Below are 16,301 nucleotides of genomic sequence, written 5' to 3'. Positions count from 1 at the left end.
CTCAGGCAGAGCAGTCCTCTTCTTTCCCCCTACTCAGAGGCCCACGCTAGGGGCTGAGCTCTGGGCAGTCCTACATTTCTCAGACCCCGAGACCCTTTGTGCAGGGTGCCTTCCAAAGAGCTGATCTTCCCACCTCCTGGCCTCTTCTTTCGCTGTGTCTTCCTCTGGCTCTATGTCTTTCCTGTGTTTAGATTTCCTTTGCTGCTGAAGTGAACTCCACTTGTCCTTGCTCCTGGCGGTCACAGGGATGGCTCTGAGGCTACCCAGTTATCACCATGCTCCACGCTGGTGCCCTCTCTCACCCTGCATTTTGGGGAACAGCAGCTTCCGTGCCTGGGGAAATATTTACCTCCCCCAAAGAGTTAAAAAAGAAAGGAATTTCTTTACAGGGGAAGAGGCACCATGAGTCACCTATGGTTTTCCAAAGGATGTGGGTTTTTAGCTGAGCAGTGGGAATTCCACATATCGATCATCATTTCAGTGGCTGTGTGCATTTATCCAGTGGCTCCTGTCTGGTCAGCTGGAGCGATTTTCATGCAGACTGGGGCCAAGACTTCCCGTCCCCTGGGTCCTTACAGCAGCGAGGAAGGGTGAGAGAGGACAAGCTAACATTTACAGAGTCTGTCTGCTCTGTGTGTGCTCCACACACACTAGGCTTCCCGAGGTCAGTAGCTAGGGAGTGGAAGTGTCCGGCTTGTACCCCAGATCTGAATGTCTCCAGTCCCAATAAGCTGCCAGTGGCACGCCACAGCCTCAGAGGTGAGTGCCCAGAAGCAGCCCTTTTGAGTAACTGAAACCCTTTGGCACAAGAAAGCTGCGCTGATTCCAAAATCTGCTCAACAAAGACAATTTCTGTCTTTTTATTCAGAGTGATACAGAGGAAATTTTGGCTCCCTCATTTAATGAGACCCAAAGAACGTGTGATCTGGCCCAAAACCCAGCATGTGGGGCACAGTAGAGCAATCCACCATGTTCTGCCACCAAATGATCACCCGTCTGGCTTTGTTTCCCAGTCTGTAAAGCAGGGTCAGAATGGCCCACTCACTGCCATTCACCAAGCCCTTGTATGCTGGCTCTGTGCTTGGTATGAAACTGTCACCACCGCCCTTTGCAGTGATGGAAACTGAGGCTCAAAGAGGGAAAGCACCTGGCAAGGTCACACAGCCCCAGCCTATCTCCAGGGAGGGCTCAAGGTCTTCCCTGCTGTCCCATGTCACCATGGGGCTCTGAAACATCTGTGCCAGGCAGAGCCAGCACATGTGGGGGCTCAGGCTGGGTGGTGCTGGGGCAGCTCCGGTGTGAGAGAATCCATTTAGGAAGATCACTTAGGAGCTAAGATGGGCCAGTCTCTGCGTCCTGGTCCCTAACTCCCAACACCCTCAGACATCCTCTCTGTGTTTCTGGAACGAGGTGTGGCCTTCAAAGGCAGGTCCACAGAGGCGCTGCAGATGAGTCGGTTTCCTTGCTCGCCACGCTGTTCATTAAGCCACTGTTTTCAGGCACCTACTTGCAGCAGCAGGGCCCCGAGGTAAAGTTACCAGCGCCTGCCCTCAGTGTGATGGCAGGATGGGTGGTGGCCTGGTGGGCACACACATGAATGAGTTAGTGGTGACATCCATGAGCAAAAGGTATGAGCTCCAGACCCAACAATTTCAGTGGGGACCCTAGAGCCAGGAAGTGACATTGGCCCTGGGGCAGAGAGCTAGATGGGCACTGACTGTGTGGATGGGGCTTAGTGCACGGGCACAGCAAAAGGCGGAGCCAGGGGCCAACATGCAGCAGTAACTGAGTACCTGTTAGTGGCCGTTAAAGAGGAGCAGTGACGCGGGAAGGCGGGGCAGGTGCGAGGACCAGAGCAAGGCCTGTGCCTGCCCCTATTTATTACTTAATTTGGAGCAGGTCACATGGGCCCTCTCGAAGCTCCAGTTTCCTCATCATCTGTAACATCAACCAGGTCTGATGGTGCTGCTGGCTATGTGGAGCTACCGAGAGCAGTGGCTGCATGTCCGGGCCACCAGCGCTGTCGCTATGCTCAAAGGAACATTTCGCTGTGGTTAAGGAGAGCTCATAGCTGCTGCTGGGAAGGTGACCCACAGCTGGGGCCTCTGCATGGCTGCTGCTTTGGTTGGTAGTGGTCTTGGTGGGAGTCATGGACTGAAGGGCAAAGAGCAGTCTGGGTTAGGGAGTGTGCAGGATCCGGGTCCCTGCTCACTGTTGTGGGAACGTGATATTCCAGAATGCTCCGCAATGGTGCCCTGGGGTTTCCTCTGTATACACGGAGTGTGTGTGTGTGTGTGTGTGTGTGTGTGCATGTGTGTGTGTGTTTCAGTGATGATTGAACCCAGGGCCTTCACACCGAGCTAGATCTCCAGCCCTTTTTATTTTTCATTTTGAGACAGTATTTCTTTTTTTTTTTTTGGTACTGGGTATTGAACTCTGGTCCTTCTGCTTGCGAGGGAGGTGGCAGAACCACTGAGCTAAATCCCTGGCCCGAGACAGGATCTTGATAAGTCACTAAGTTATTCAGGCTGGGCTTGAACTAGTGATCCTCCTACCTCAGCCTCAGAGAGCTGGGAGTACAGGTATGGCCCCACGCCCAGCTGAGACAGGGTTTCTTGACCTTGGCACTATATGAAAAGTAGCTGGAGGATTGCTATAGGGTGTCCTGTGCCTGCCGGACTTCTGCAGCATCACCGGCCTCTGCCCCCTCAGTACCAGGAGCAGTCCTTCGGTTATGACAACCAAAAATGGCTTTGGGTATTGCCAAGTAGTCTCGCCTGCTAAATCAGTTACTCCTGGAAGCAGCACCAAGAGGTGCATAGTACTGATACTTCCCATTTGTTATGAGGAAACTGAGGCATAGAGACCCCCCACCCCCAAGGGTGAATGTGTTCTGATTCTGGCACAATCGATGCCCTCCTTGAAGAGCACCATTGGGTGGGGCACTGCTGGGCTTCCCAGGTCCAAGAACCCCACTGGTCCCCCCTTAGGTGGGCTGATCTGACCTCAGGCAGTTCTCCAACACACAGCTCAGGACAAAGCAGCTGACCTCAGCATCCTCCTGGGGCCATGACCAGTCCCACAATGGGCAGCCCCTCTCTTTCCTTGCTGTCCTGCCAAGGAGATGCTGAGCTTCCAGGGACCAGGAAGCGCCCCGTCACCTAGCTAGAGAAAGCTGAACTCCCTGTTATCCTCACAGCACTGTAGGGGCTGGGGTCATCATCATCCCCATTTTATAGAGAGGAAGACTGAGGTCCAAAGAAATCAAGTGCAATCCTGAGTCCCTTAGCTGGAAGGAGTCAGAAGTAACCAATATCTAATAAGAAGCGCTGATTGGGGAGGAACACCAATCCAGACGTGGGCCTCGGGCAGATTGCATGAGATGGATTCCAGCATTTGCTGGAATTCCAAGATCAACCCAAAGGAGTTGCATCCTTGGGAGCCCAGCCCCGGACCTCAGGCCGACCTCCTGGGACCACCTCTCATGAGGTCTTCTTCTTTTTCTTTCCCCAGGGTGACATGGGAGCATTGGGTCCCATTGGCTACCCAGGACCCAAAGGCATGAAGGTAAAGAGGGGCTCCCCAAGTTCGGCCTCCTGGCACCCACAAGGAAGGATGGCCCCAGGTGGTGTGGGGGAGGGAGGCCAAGGGCCTCAGATGCTGTCAGGAGCTTAGGAGAGCTAGTCGTCATCTGTAGGTCATTTAGACCAGATGTCTTTATGGGCCACCAGCCCTCGAGCTGAGTGTGATTCCAACATGGTTCCAGGCGGGGGATGCTGAAGGTCCTGGGGGTGAGAGGGTCATCACTGGGGCCATCGGATCATCACAATGGACACTGAACCCAGTCCAGCCGAGCCAGGGCAGGTGGAGGATAGGCTAGCACTGCGGGGCCAGTTCTGAGGATGGTCCAGTCTGACCCCTTCCTCCCTAGCATCAGTGCCTCCCTCCTTTGGGTTTCGTCCCAGGGCTGTGGTTCCAAGTTCACTCCTGCCCCTGCCTCACCTCTGCTCCCTTACCCAGGAGGGCCTTGGGGCTGGGATCTAGTTCTAGCCCCACCAGCCCTGACCTCGGGCCTTTGTCCTGCAGGGACTGATGGGCAGCGTGGGGGAGCCCGGACTGAAAGGTGATAAGGTGATCGGAATACTCCCTCATTGCACTGGGGTTTGTCTGCATGTCGCCCCTCTCCACCTGGAGGCTGCTGCTGATCTCTTGCCAGGTCCACCTCCCTGTGCTCTCCCTGCCCCTGAACCTGCTCCTGCTTTTCCTGGTCCCTCTGGGTGGGGCTCAGTTGCATGGTCCTGGGGCCCATAGACCTTGGCAAACAGGGTACATGGGGCTGTTGAGGGTAAGTCAAGGTAGGCCTCTAAGTCTGCAGAGTGAAGCTGAGCCAGTGCGTGGGCTTGGAGGGCACAGGCCTGGAGCATGGGGTGGGTGGTGGCATGGAAGGGAGCAACCCCATGTAGAATGTCCCAGTGTGGAGCTGGGAGCCCGGCCCTAGAGAGCTGTGGTCTGAAATGCAGGGATCCCCAGGCTGGCCTCTGAGCCCTGACTTGCTTCTCCACCTGTGGGGGGGGGGCACCTCACTGCATCCTTTTGACCCCCTAAATTCTCACCATCTCACCCTGTGCCAAGCCAGAGTTGGAGTGGGGAGATGGGCCCTGGGGGCCAGAGAGGGTCAGCACCTGGCCTGGGTCCGTAGCATCAGAAGAGCAGGCAGAGGGGAGTAGCACTCCTTGTGATCAACTTCCTGCCCACCTCTCACACTCTGGGCAAACCAGGAAGCCCAAAGGGGGCGTGAGTGGGCTTGAGCAGCATTCTGAGAATTCCCACTGGTCTGAGCTCCTGTCTTTAGAGGGCTCTGTGCCCTTCCCCTGGAGCAGATGCAGTGTCCCCTGCACCGGTGTTGCTGCCTGTGAGTCAACCCATGCATCCCGAAACCCCATGAGCTGAGGGGGCCTGCTCGAGGCCACTCTGCTAAGTAGAGGGTCAGCATTCCAGCCCAGGCACCTGGCTCCAGGAACGTCTGCCACCCAGCAAATGGAGGTCAGAAGGTCTAAGCAAATGAGACTGGGAGGTCACTTCCTCCTGTGCCTGTGCATTGCAGCTGGGGAAACTGAGACCCAAAGAGAAGAGAGGAAGAATTTGTCAAAGCAACTCTGTGCTTTATCAGGGGAGCCAACCCAGCTGTCACACTCTTAGACAGTTAGAATTTCTGCGTAAGCATGGATGCCCAGTTTGTTTTGTGCAGCCCAGCCCTGGGTAGCCTGGCGCGATGCTCGCCCAGCCCCTCCTCTACCTGCTTGTCATGTCAACTCTTCCTATGACACCCAGATAGCCCCTCCGCCTCCCGCTGCAGCTCCGCCCTCCCGCTGCAGCTCCGCCAGGCTCTGCTCTGCTGCCTGCTAATCCCCTCTCCAGATGAAGGGGCTTCTGTTGCCCAAGGGGGTACCCATGCCTGCTTGTTTATCCTGAGGTTCAAGACTTGGGTGCTGTGGAAAGTTGTGGTCAAGGGGGAAGAGTGCAGGCAGCGAGCTTGACACAACCCCGGTCAGAGCTGGCCTCCTGCAGCCGGGGCTCGGAACAGGGAAATACTGGTGTTCCGCAGAATTGGCTGCTGATGGGGCTTCTGGGACACTTAGAGATGTGAAGTGCTGGGAAAAAAAAAAGCTGGGAGTGGGGAGGAGGGGATTAATTTCATGCACAGTTTTCAGGAAAATCAAATGCGTCTTTGAGGGAAGGAGAGACATTGAAAGCTCTTCTCTGTCCCCGTGGCGGGAAGGGTCTTAATCTCGTGTTCTGATCGGCCGCCCACACAGGCCCGCCCCCAGGCCTCCCCTGGGATGACAGAGCTGTCCCTTCCTTCTGCAGACTTGGACTCGAATGCGCCTGCCTGAGTCCCAGATTTTCCATGACCCCGACTGGCCTCGGCCCTACTTACTACCACTTGGCTCTCAGTGAGGAAGCGCCTTCTGGAACCAGGGATCCTCTCGGCCCACCTTTTCCAAGTTCATTATCCTGTGTTCCTAGGTGCCTTTTAAACTTCCCTTTCCTCCTATTTTATAAAAAAAAAAATTTTTTTTTAACTCTCTCCCCTCCTTTGGACATTAAAAAAAAAAAAAGTTCCTGGGTTCCCAAAACTCCAGAATGTTGTACAGGATTTTCCAAATTGGAAAAACCAAAGTAAGTTTTTTTAAAAAAAAATTTTTTTCAATTCTGGCTGTAGTTCTGCCAAGGAAATTCTTCTGCTGGGTCAGAGCTGTAGCTGCACCATGTGGGTTTTCTAAGATTCCCCGTCTTTCCTCCCAGTCCCAGGGCTGGAGGAATCCTGGGGCCCTCGGGCTGTTGTGATGCCCGGCAGTGTGGAGAGGGGCCACTCGAAAGGTCCCCGCCCTCAGCTGAAGGAGTGGCTGGGGAGGGAGTAGAGGAGACCTCTCTGGCCACAGTGAGTGTCCCCAGCCTGGGCAATACATCGTCTTAGGAAAGAAACACAGAGGCCTAAGTCAGGACCAGGGTTCTCGTTGTTTACACACAGTCTTATCAAGCCGAGGGCTTGGATTAAAGGCGGCCAATCTGCTGGCCCAGAAGGAAGGAGCAGCCCAGAGCTGGGTGGTGAGGAGCGTACACCGTGGGCATAGGCACCCAGCAACCAGAACCTGCACAGGCTGCCCTGGCCCTTCGGGCAGCGTCGGTTCCTGGAGAGCAGCTAGGGCTCCAGGCACAGTTTACCTCCTCCCAGCCCACCCAGGCGGCCCACAGCCAGCTGCATAGCAGTAGCCAGCGTCTCCAGCCCTCCCAGCAGCTGCAGGCAGGCGAGACTGCACCTAGGGTGGCTGTTCCTTGACCCTCACCAGGTTGCTGCTGGCCGAGTGCCACCTGGGAACAGTGCTCGAGGCTGTCCCTCGCTGTGGGCTTGGCGGTAGGAGAGGCCTCCAACTCTGTCGCCTCCCTCACCATCTTCCATCTTCTCTGCTGCTGTGTACTCAGGGCGAGCAGGGGGTCCCAGGCGTGTCGGGAGATCCCGGCTTCCAAGGAGACAAGGTAACTGCAGCTGCTCCCTGTTGTTCTGGTCCTGGCTCCCTTCCTTCCCGTGAGTTGGCTCCCTTTCAGATGGTCCTGTCTTCTCCATCCTCCATCCCCTGTCATTAGCTCTTCCCTGGATTTTCCAATGGCCTCAAATTTGTCTCCAGGTCCCTCGCCTCTTCTCTCCCACTCTGTCTTCCTCAGTGCCCCCAAATTATTCTTCTGAGGGCACAGTTCTGCCCAGTGCTCACACACTTGGCTCCCTATTCCTTCCAGAGGGAGGTCCTGGCTCCCTACCCAGTCCAAAGGTCCCTCTGACACCCTGCCCCTGCCCCTCGTGGAGCTGTGCTCCAACCCCACTGTGCCCCCGGGCCCTTTGCACACACTCCTGCCCACCTGAGACACCCTCCCTCAGCCTCTCTGCATCACCCTGCTCAGAGGCCTTTTTTCCTACCTCCTCAGAAAGTGGCCATTTCCCTCTTAAATGCCCTGGACAGTACATCTGTCCCTCAGTGTGGTACCAGTGATCTCCTCTGGTTTGGGAGACTTGTGCTCAGCCCCCTGACATGGTGAGGACATGGCTCTGATGACTTGTCAGAGCTCTCCTCAGCATCCTGCACTTCCCCACGAATATTAGGACAAGTGAAAAGGAGGGAGAGAGGGAGGGAGGGTAACTGGCCTTACTGACGGACGATCCAGGGTGGCCCCGACTTCCGGAGGCCGTTTGTGGCCTGCTGAGACTCCTCTCTGCCCGTGTCCTGCACCATGTGACCACATCTGGACATCTCGCAGCAGCCAGCCCACCAGGCCCAGATGTTGGTCATCTCTCCCTCTCCCTCCTTCCTTCCGCCTGGCTGCCCCGTCCTGACCCAGCCCTGGTGTCTCTGGGCTGAGACTCCACAGATCTTCTGCTTCTCCTGTGGTCTAAGAGGCCCCTGGCCTAAGGGGGTGGCAAGGCCCGCTTGTCCCTGGTCCCCGGTCCCTTTGACACCCTGGGCCCAACCTCGGGGGTGAGGAGCTGTGTTCGAGCCTGAGGACCACACAGCTGTTCACTCTACCCTCCTGTCCCTCTCTGACCCTCCCTGCTCTGTGTCTTTTCCAGGGGAGCCAGGGGTTGCCAGGTGTCCCAGGTGCACGGGGGAAGCCAGGGCCCACTGTGAGTACCTTCTCTCCGACACCCCACACCTGGGTGTCGTCCTTGAGGAACTGAAGCCCGTGACTCTCCAAGTGGTCACGGAGGGTGGCCTGGGAGGCCCTCTCATCCAGGACCGATGGCAGTCTGTCTCCTGCAGGCCTGGGGCCCGAGGAGCAGAGCAGGAGTGGGGCAGGCATTTACCCATTTGTCAGATGAGGTCACTGAGGCACGGGGGCAGCGGTCACCCCACGGTGTAGACAAGCCTTGCTCACTGCCGGCTGATGGGGACTGGGCTCCTGATGCCAGTGAATGAGTCCCACCACTTCCCCACAGTGGGTGTCACTGAGTTACTGTGCCTCAGACTCAGCTGCCCAACAGCCCAGGAGTGAGGGAATTGCTATTGCTCCCGTTTTATGGGTGAGGAAGTGGGTTTGGAAAGTGGTTTTCCCACCATCCTTTTGCTATTTGTAAGCACAGGAGGTGGCATTTGAATCCCAGCTCTTTCTGGCTGTCCAGGCAGAGTCCATCCACAGACTCCAGAACTTTCCAACCACCATGGCAAGGGCGTAGGTGACAGGTGGACCCTTGCTTACACCTGCCTCCCTGCGATCTCTTTTCTTCCGCAGGGCAGAGTTGGAAACAAAGGCTCTCTTGGGTTTCCTGGGGCCCCTGGACCCGAGGTATGTGACCCGTATCTTGGTCTGGCCGCTTGCAGCTGGGACTGGGTGTTGTCCTCGGGAAACTGAGGCTCGGGGTGGGAAGGGACTTGCTTGAAGTCACACAGCAGAGGGGGATGAGGCTAAGAGGGAATGCCTGGATCAGCCCCCTTCTTCATGTTTGGTCTTCCCGTCCTCCCCAGGGGCTCTGGGGGGGCTTTGCAGATCACCCTGGCACTGTGGTTCAGGTAGAACTGCCAGGAAAGGCCCCCTGGGCCCTGCTGCCTGGGTCCCTCTTGGGAGCTGCTCAGCGGCCCCAGAAAGCCTCAGGGATCCACACTCCCACATGTGGGGAGGGAGCAGAAGGAAATGCTCAGAGCCAGGCACAGAGGCACACATCTGTAACCCCACAACTCTGGGAGGCCGAGGCATGATAATCACAGGTTTGAGCCCAGCCTGTGCAATTTATCTGGAGACCCTGTGTTAAAAAAAGGTGGAAGGGCTGGAGCTGTAGCTCTGCGGGAAGGCCCTAGGTTCAATTCCCAGTACCACCCAAAAAATAAAAAGGGCAATGCTCAGTTCTGGGATTTGAGTGGAGAATGAGAAATGATGAAGGCTGGATGGGTAGATTTAGCAGTCAACACACACATTCTCGGAGTTTGGAGAAAACCTGAGAATTGCTGATATGGGTGATAATTAGCACAATGTGTGTGGAGGGCTAAACCCTAATCACCACCCACTTCCGTCTGCACACTTCCGGAACCAGGGCTGTTGTCCCACTCAGGGTCCTGGACACCCAGGTCAACCCCAACCAGAGCCTCCACGCCCCCCAAGATCCCCTGGCCTCCCAGCCTCTCTCATCCCCGTGGTCCCTACAGCCAGGGCAAGAGGCCGACCCTGGGTTCTCCTGCCCCTTCTGAAGGATGAGGGAATGTTTCCTGAAAGCCGCAGTCTGAGTTTCCACAGTGTTGACTTTGGCGACGACACAGCCCTATCTTTAGACAAGCGAGCTGGCCTCTCCCCCAAGGCCCTCATCGCCTTCGAAGGTCACTGGAAAAAGACTTACTCTGAGTCCCGCTTCCCAGCAGTCCAGCCAGGGACGGCGGAACGCGCACTCCCTCCCATTTACCTGGGCCCTGTGGCACCCCAGGGATGACCACTTGCTGCACCCGGCCCTGTTATGGGAGGGAGAGGCCACTGCCTCAGGTACCCACCGAGTAAACCAAGGCCCAGAGCAGGGAAGTGACTGGCCTAGGTCACTGCTATGCAACGGGTTCGCCAGCCTCCCTGGGCCCATCCGGCTCTGCCTCTCTGGTCCTCGAGCTCTGCTTTGATTGGTGACTCCGTCACCAGGAGGCGCTGAGGGGTCCGCGCTTTGCCTGGCCTGTGCCTGTGTCCCTGAGACAGGGAAGAGGTTCCAGTCTCCAGTGCCCAGGGAAATTGCCTCCCTCACTCACCCCTGGCCAGATGTGAGTCAGCGCCAGGATCTGATCGCACCCAGCCGCCTCCTTGTTCTCCCTGGAGAGAGGCCACCCCAAGCAGACTCGGTTTCCCAGTGCACCCCGAATCCTTGCAGATGCAGATTTTAATTGAGCACTAAGTGCTAGAAGCCAGGCTAAGTGTGGTGCTCGCATTATTCATTTAAACCTCAGCACAGCCTTTGGAGGTAGGTGCTCTTATCACCAGGTTACAGATCAGGAAGCTGAGACGCAAAGCAGCTAAGGGTTTGCCCCCCCCCCCCAACACACAGTGGGAAGGTGACAGGACAGGCTTGTGACCTTGCCATTTTGCAGAGAAAGACATTGGCTTGGGCTTTGCATGTTGGCTCCAAGTTCAGGACTCCTCTTGCTTTGCTGGTGAGAAGGTTGAGTGGATGTTTGAGCCAGGATTTTATGGGAGTCCCTAAATGGTTAAAAGAGGAAGAAAGAAAAAAAAGAACCTCACTTCTGAAGGCAAAGTGGGAGGAGATTTTGGTTACAGAGACTCATTTTAAAAAGGCTTTGGTTTCTAGCTAGCAGAAGGCTTTGTTTGGTCTTCTAGCTCACTGAGGTATTGGGGCTGTCCTCAAAGTTAATGATGATTCTAGATCAGATTAACAATGGTATGATACTTAAAACAAGGAAGGGGATGTCCTCATACTGGCTTGTGCCCAGAGACGCATGATGACCTGGTGGTTGGTCACCAGCAGTGGAAACTGGCATATTGGAGACAGCCAGGTGGAAGGGGCCTGGGCCCCCAACCAGTCACTGTGGAAGGAACAGAGAAGGGCAAGGCTTGGGGACAGGATAACTGCTCTCCAGGCTGGGCAGAGACCACTGTGAGGGAATGGGAGCTCAGGTCTGTGGGACCCTGGGTGAGGATGTGGAGGGGTAAGGAGGTCAGCCTGCCCGGTGCCGGAAGCTGCAGGCCAGGACACGTTGAGGATTTTGGCTTCTGATCCCTCTCTGTGTCATGGCAAACCTTGAAAGTTGCGCCGTACAGGATGGCTGCTGTTGTGGGCTTCTCGTGGGCTTCTCAGGCAGGGGGACCGGCTCCGGGAGGGACATCCCGACACCCTCGGCTCTGTCCCAGGTGGGGCTGAATGGGAAACTGGTTCAGTGAGCTTTCTGCACACTCCCGTGTATTTCTCAGACACTCTGCGCGGGGCCAGGCTGGGCCTTGATCCCTGCTTTGGGGTGGAACAGAGGACCCACTTGCTTGGGCACAGCCGGCAGCAGGATGGGGTGGCGCCAACGACGCACGCTTTCCTCCCATCTGTGGGTGACCTCGCTCTCTGCTTCCTGTAGGGATTTCCAGGAGACATTGGCCCCCCTGGAGACAATGGCCCAGAAGGCTCGAAGGTGAGTCCCTGCCCAGCCAGCTCCGGGGAAACGGTGGAGGCCTGGCTCTGAGGTCAGGGTCCTTCGGGCTGTGGTGGAGGAGGAGGGGCCGCCTTTGTACTCTTTTTGTCCCATTCTCTCAGGGTAAGCCTGGAGCTCGAGGCCTGCCGGGACCCTGTGGGCAGCTAGGGCCTGAGGTGAGACCATACAGCCCTGCCCCTCCTGTCCGCCCCCTGCCCCCCGGGCCTGTCTGCAGCCCCCGCCTGCTAGGGACCAGAGGCCCCTGGGCAGGACGCAGCAAGGGTGACCCCAGACTCTCCAGCAGCCCATCGTTGATAGCCCGGCCCCTGGGTCCTTCCTGTGACCTTCTGTGGCCTAGCCTGGCAGGACTGGTCACCCCCTCCTCTGCTGCCCCCTCCGTGCTGTGCTGGGGGTTTCTTTCCTGGAAGGCTGCCCCTCATGCTCACAGTGGCCCCACTGAGGAGGACTTCGATACAAGAGGGTGGGAATTATCAGCTCCGTCTTAGAAATGCAGCTACTGAGACTCAGAGAGTTAAAGGGCCCTATGAGCAGTAGCAGGCTAGATCCTGATTCGAACCCAGGTCTGCATATGACATGGATCCCACGATAGCACTGTCCGTCTACCTCCTGGGAGCCACCTGCCAGGGCCCTCAGAGAATGACATGATTCACACAGGTAGAAAGTGGAGAGGAGGATTTACTTATCCTCTTGCTCTCAGTGAGGGGCGTGAGGAAGGTCTCATGGGCCCCAACTATGCCTGTGGGTGAGGCCCTCACCAGCCCCGCCTGCCTGTGACACAGCTTGGCTTTCCCCCTAAGATCACAGGCAGGCGTCTGCCCAGCCCAGGTCCCTGCTTGGGGCTGGCAGGATCCCAGCTCTGCCTCTGCAGCCACCACATGGGGCAGGCTGCTTTCCTGGAAGCAGCAAGAGGAGCTGTGGGCGGGGGCAACCGTGGAGGGGGCCCCTTGAGCAGGCCTGGCAGGCCATCCTGAGTGCCAGCTGGGGAGGTGTCATTGCTGTCCTGCAGGGACACAAATGAACCCTGTTATTGTGCTTGAGGAGAACCTCTCCACTCTGGGGAAACTGAGGCACAGCAGGCCATCGAGCCAGGCATACCTTCTCTGTGTCCGGGAGGGCTCCTCCATCCACCCCTGTGCTCCTCTGGACAAGTTCTCGAGAGCCCCCGCAGATTAATGTACTCCTTTTTTCCTCTCTTGTGTCTCCTGTCTCCAGGGGGATGAGGGACCCATGGGGCCACCAGGGGCCCCTGGCGTGGAGGTGAGTGGTGCCGCTGAGGAGCTGGGGTTTCTTGGAGCTGAGCCGCCCATGCACAGGCAGGGCAACATATGGCCAGTGCTCCAGAGAGCAGCAGCAGAGGGGACCTGGCCCAGGCAGAAGGAGGACCCCCGAGGAGAGAGACAGGAGGCACCGGGGACTGCCCTCACCCAGCTGCTGGGTGCTGGGTGCTGGGTGCTGGGGTCCATTTTCCCATAGGACTTTCCCACAAGTAGCCCCGGTTTTCATAGATTCATCAGAGAGGAGCAATAATGGTGGAAGAGCGAAGGTCCAACCCTGTGTCTCCTAGCTGGGAAATGGGGGTGTCCTAGCCAGAACCTCAGCTTCCGGGAAGTCACCTGTCCCAGCCCCACCTCACCCCAGGCACAGACTGTCAGCCACTGTGGGTCTTGGTGTCAGGATCTCTTCACACTTCTTTTTTGCAGTACCAGGGATCAAACTCAGGACCTTGCGCTTGCGAGACAGGCTCGGTGCCATGGAGCTAAATCCCTGGCCCTTTTCACATTCTTTAAAAGGACAGAGGCCTCAAAGTGCTTTTGTTTCTGTTGGTTACTTGTACCGATATTAGTCATTAAAACACTTTAAATATATTCATTCATTGGAAATTAATAATAAACCCATTTCATGTAAACAACATATACTTTTTTTAAAAACTAAAAAAATGCATTGTATTTTCCAGAGCACCTCAGTTGAGTGGCAGCCTCTTGCCAGTTTGCAAATCTCCCTAATGTCTGGCTTCATGGAAGTCAGCTGGAGCCTCAGCTCTGCTTCTGAGTCCAGTGTGGCGGTGGTGCCACAGCCTGAGTGACAAAGGCACTTGGCATCTTAGCGTCAGGATGAACGTAGTTTTGACCTCCTGACCCTTCTGGGAGGGCCCCCACCACCCTTTGAGGCCCACTAGCAGAAGCTTCCCCTGCCTGATACTCTCCTGGGCCCTTCCCTTTTTCCGAACTCACAATGCAGGCTGGAGGAGACCAGCCTGGGAGCCAGGAGGCTTCCCTGAGGCCACACAGCTGGCTCTCTGATGGTGTCAGGGATCTACATCCCTGTCCTGTCCAGGAACTGTGGCCCTCCCCAGCCCACAGGGACCCTGCGCCAGGTACCCAGGCTCCCAGGCCCCTGCCCCTATCCAGCCAGCGTCTTTCACTCACCTCTCTGTTACAGGGCCTGCCTGGAAGGAAGGGATTTCCTGGGAGGCCCGGCCCAGATGGCTCAAAGGTGAGGGCACCTGGGACTATCTGGAGGAGGTGGGCAGGGGCCCAACATATGAAAGCCCCGGGACAAGCCTCAAATCTCATAGCCAACGGCGAAAAGGGAGGAAAAAAAATGGTCCCCATTTGCCACAAAGCCTTAGTATGGAGAAAAAAACCAAATGGACATAACCTCCATGCCCAACAGACGGGGATTTTTCTGGTAGTGGGATATTGTGCAGCCACCCAGGATGGTGCTGTGCAGTATTTTATAAGATGGGGAGCAGGTTATGAATGGGGCTTAAACGAGTATGTTGCAGAGATGGACGGCTCCCTTCCCCTTCACACACAGAGGAAGGGCTGGGAAGCTGATAGAGGTCATCTCTTAATGGTGGGGTAATAGATTTCCATTTTCTTTTCTGGGCCTCTGTATTCTCCCCCTTGTATATAATAAATATGTATTACATTTGTTAATGGGTTTTTTAAAAAAAGATACCAAAAAGAGCTGCCCCAGGGTCGACTTGCTTGTCAGTGAGTGGGCAGCCTCCTCTGAGGGGCTTCCATGGAGCCCTGTGGGAAGTGGTGATGCAGGAAGGATTGGACGAGCTTGGAGGTTAGACAACAGTTAGCTGAGCCAGGTTTGCAGAGGGGTGATGCCAGAGGAGGCTGGGGCAGCGTGTGGGGGCCCAGATGAAACAGGACCCCCTCCCTGCTGGGGAACGGCCCACAAATCCACCCTGGCCCTTCTGGTTTTTGAGAACATGAGGTCTGGGGAAGGAGCCAAAGGGGAGTTGAGGCTCCAACCAGGGTGCATCAGCCATGTCCATTTCCCAGCCAAGTTGCTGGCTTGCTGGAGCCTGTGTTCTACCCTCTGAGGTCTCGCTACCATCCCTCAGATACCAGTTGGGTTTCTGCGGTGGGAGGATGACACAGCCTGGGTGGACTTTTCCCATGGGCCTGCTCACCTCTCTCCAGCTCATGCTGTGGACACCAGAGCAGCTGTGGCCACCTACGGGGTAGGAGCCACCTGAGCCTGGGCCAAAGCTGCCGTGTCTGGGAACAGGAAATGGCCAGGGAGACCAGTAATGGGGTTTCCAAAGCACAGAGCAGACTCACCAAGGTCACCCATGAGCAGTGGGGGCCCAGGTTCCCTGTATCCCCCTAATTTCCTGCTCTTCTGCAGCAGGCAGCCTGATGCAGTAGGGTTGGGGATGCAGTCAGGCCAACTGGGTTCACGTTCCAGCCCTCCTCGCTGGCTGTGTGACCTCAGCTAGTCATTCCGCCTTTCTGGTCCTCAGTTTCCACCTCCACAAAATGCAGTGTGTGGCTGAAGTACCTGAATGACATGGACACGTCAAAGTGCTGAGTACCAGGTCACTGGTCGATTGCCACCAAGGGCAATGAAAGCCAGAGGCCTGGAGAGCTCACCAGAGACCTGGCCTCCCATCTCCCATCCCCATTCATCCTCCCCATTATTTCATTGCAGGGGGAGCCAGGGGATCCTGGACGGCCAGGGCCCATGGGTGAACAGGTAAGTTAGCCTCAGTCTTAGAACATCGGCTGCCTTTGTGGAGCACTTACCTGTGCTGAGGCCTTTGCTAAGGACCCCACCAGCACTGCTTCATTTAACTCTCAGAACAGAGCCCGCCCGCACCACGGTGGGCCTCTCCCTGTTCCATCTATGCAGATGGTGACTCTCAGATAGGGGAGGTCTCTCTCTGCATGGGAAAACCATCGCCGTGGCCGATTCTCTGCACATGGCTTTGATGCATTTGCCCAAAGAGGTTCTGTGACTTGGGTCCCAGAGCTAGAGTTAAACCTACAGGTCAGGCTGCTCGGCCAGAGGAGGGCAACAGCCTCCTGGGGGCGGTTGGTCCCACGATCCCTAAATTATAGAGAAGATGAAATTCAAGCCAGAGGCTGGCTGGCTGGGAAGTGAGGCCCAGGTCTGCTGAAGAAAGGCGATTGCAAGTAGTCATTAAGAATGAGGCTTGAGGGCCAGGGATTTAGCTCAGTGGTTTCACCGCCTGCTGCGCAAGTGCAATGACCCGAGTTCGATCCCCAGTACCAAAAAAAAACAAAACAAAGAATGAGACTTGAGGATCGTTTCCGTCAATGAGCAAAGTCCAGAGAAGCAGCTGAAGTACTGAGTGGAGGGCAGCAT

At 56.3% G+C, this 16,301-nt stretch overlaps 1 protein-coding gene across 6 annotated transcripts in view; it reads left to right on the top strand.

Annotated features, from left to right (window-relative positions):
* Col27a1 (collagen type XXVII alpha 1 chain) overlaps positions 1-16,301 on the top strand; it is a 118,312-nt gene that overhangs the window by 57,785 nt on the left and 44,226 nt on the right. For all 6 annotated transcript variants that reach the window (XM_013073745.3, XM_004849506.4, XM_087183323.1 and 3 more), the window contains 10 exons: positions 3,514-3,567; positions 4,087-4,131; positions 6,985-7,038; positions 8,123-8,176; positions 8,782-8,835; positions 11,598-11,651; positions 11,774-11,827; positions 12,885-12,929; positions 14,112-14,165; positions 15,624-15,668. In XM_013073745.3, the coding sequence (XP_012929199.2) occupies positions 3,514-3,567; positions 4,087-4,131; positions 6,985-7,038; positions 8,123-8,176; positions 8,782-8,835; positions 11,598-11,651; positions 11,774-11,827; positions 12,885-12,929; positions 14,112-14,165; positions 15,624-15,668 (513 nt within the window). The remainder of the gene's footprint in view (positions 1-3,513; positions 3,568-4,086; positions 4,132-6,984; positions 7,039-8,122; positions 8,177-8,781; positions 8,836-11,597; positions 11,652-11,773; positions 11,828-12,884; positions 12,930-14,111; positions 14,166-15,623; positions 15,669-16,301) is intronic.

Source organism: Heterocephalus glaber, unplaced genomic scaffold, assembly GCF_053883595.1.
Source record: "Heterocephalus glaber isolate CG9 unplaced genomic scaffold, H.glaber_assembly_v1.0 deba00001479, whole genome shotgun sequence".
NCBI lineage: Eukaryota > Metazoa > Chordata > Mammalia > Rodentia > Bathyergidae > Heterocephalus > Heterocephalus glaber.
Note: the sequence above shows the minus strand (reverse complement) of the source record. Positions and strands in the feature narration are given on the sequence as shown.